Raw genomic sequence first — 1,610 nt, forward strand, 5'->3', positions numbered from 1 at the left:
TTGGAGGAGACTCAAAAAGAGGGAGAGGGGAGGGAAATCGGAGATGTGGGAAACGACTGCCGTCTCCCTCTCCCTTTGTAGAAATTCTAAAGAGAAAAGCAAGATAAATTTTTAAAGTTTTCGGTTGTAGAGAAAACATCAAGATAATTTATAATATTATTATCACATCATTTTTATCATAAGTTTTTAAGTATATTATTTCTTAAATAATACTTAATCATAAAAATATTACTACCATACCATTCTAATAAAATATTTTGTAAGAATAAAGTTCTCAGTTTTTACGTCTTCCTTTACGTCCTCTTCTTATTGGTATTTAAGGAGGCAAGTCCTAAAAAATGTTCACACAAGTCTAGACTACAAAGAAACAGAGGACTCGTGCTATATCATTGACAATAACATCCAAACCAAGCAAAGCAGAGGAGTTATTATATACTCCTCAAATCACATTACAAAAAAACAAAAAGAAAAAGAAATTTCAACCCAAAACTCCCTTCCAAATTCAATGGATTCCTCTGTATTCCACTCTCAAAATTCCAATTTCCAGTCCCCAAACTCCGATTTCTCACCGGATTCCTCGTTTGGATCACCGGAATCTTTTTGGTGGAATGGGCTAAACTTGAATTGTCACCTTCCTTTCAATGAAAATGACTCCGAGGAGATGCTTCTCTACGATGTCCTATCAGAAGCTGCCCAAGAAACATCAGAAACCGTGTCCTCGGATCCAATCAAAGAAGGCGAAGTAAGTTCAAAACCCGAGGAAAAGCCTAAAATGGAAAAGTCCTTTAGAGGGGTGAGAAGTCGACCGTGGGGAAAATTTGCTGCCGAAATAAGGGATTCCACTAGGAATGGCATGCGGGTGTGGTTGGGCACATTCGATAGCGCAGAAGCCGCTGCTTTGGCTTATGATCAAGCAGCTTTTGCAATGCGTGGCTCTTCAGCTATTCTCAATTTTTCTATTGAAAAGGTACGCCAATCGCTTATTGAAATGAAGTATAGATCTGAGGAGGGTTGTTCACCGGTGGCGACTTTAAAGAGAAGGCATTCCATGAGAAGGAGAAGCAAAGGGAGAGAGACCAAGAGAGGGAATATGGTGGAGTTGGAAGATTTAGGTGCTGAGTATTTGGAACAACTTTTGAATTCAAGTCAGAGTACTAGTCCTTGCTGAATCAAGATTACTCTTCTTCTTCTCCTTCTTCTTTTATAATTATTTTATGCTTTGTTGTCTTTGGTTTGATTTGATTTGATCCTTATAACTAGTTAAAAAACCCAATTGTAATTTATTTTGTGTATTAAATTTTCTTTTTGTCTTGGCAATTGCTTATCAAGTTTTTGAGATGGCTGGGGATATATAATGGTGGGAGTTAATTTTGTTCCTGTTTTGTATTTAGTTTTATAAAATAAAAATAATGAAAAGTTTGCAAACAATTATTATTTTCATAATTTTGGTATTTCTTAGAAAGTTTTTGTGTTTTAATTCATGAAACTTGTTTAAAAAACAATTCACCAACCATGATATGGAATGTATGCTAGTTGAGATTCTCATGATATGGAATGTAAAATAACTTAATGGGTTGTTTGGGATGACCTAAATAAGTGTACTTTTTCTC

The 1,610-nt window shown here is 35.5% G+C and overlaps 1 protein-coding gene across 1 annotated transcript; it reads left to right on the forward strand.

Annotated features, from left to right (window-relative positions):
* The first annotated feature begins 285 nt into the window (after positions 1-285).
* LOC114267559 (ethylene-response factor C3) lies at positions 286-1,317 on the forward strand. The gene has a single exon (XM_028208595.2). It carries the CDS (start codon positions 506-508, stop codon positions 1,166-1,168), a length of 663 nt encoding a protein of 220 aa, XP_028064396.1. The 5' UTR covers positions 286-505; the 3' UTR covers positions 1,169-1,317.
* The last annotated feature ends 293 nt before the right edge of the window (positions 1,318-1,610 follow it).

This window comes from Camellia sinensis, chromosome 7 (assembly GCF_055761805.1).
Source record: "Camellia sinensis isolate YWXY chromosome 7, ASM5576180v1, whole genome shotgun sequence".
Taxonomy (NCBI): Eukaryota; Viridiplantae; Streptophyta; class Magnoliopsida; order Ericales; family Theaceae; genus Camellia; species Camellia sinensis.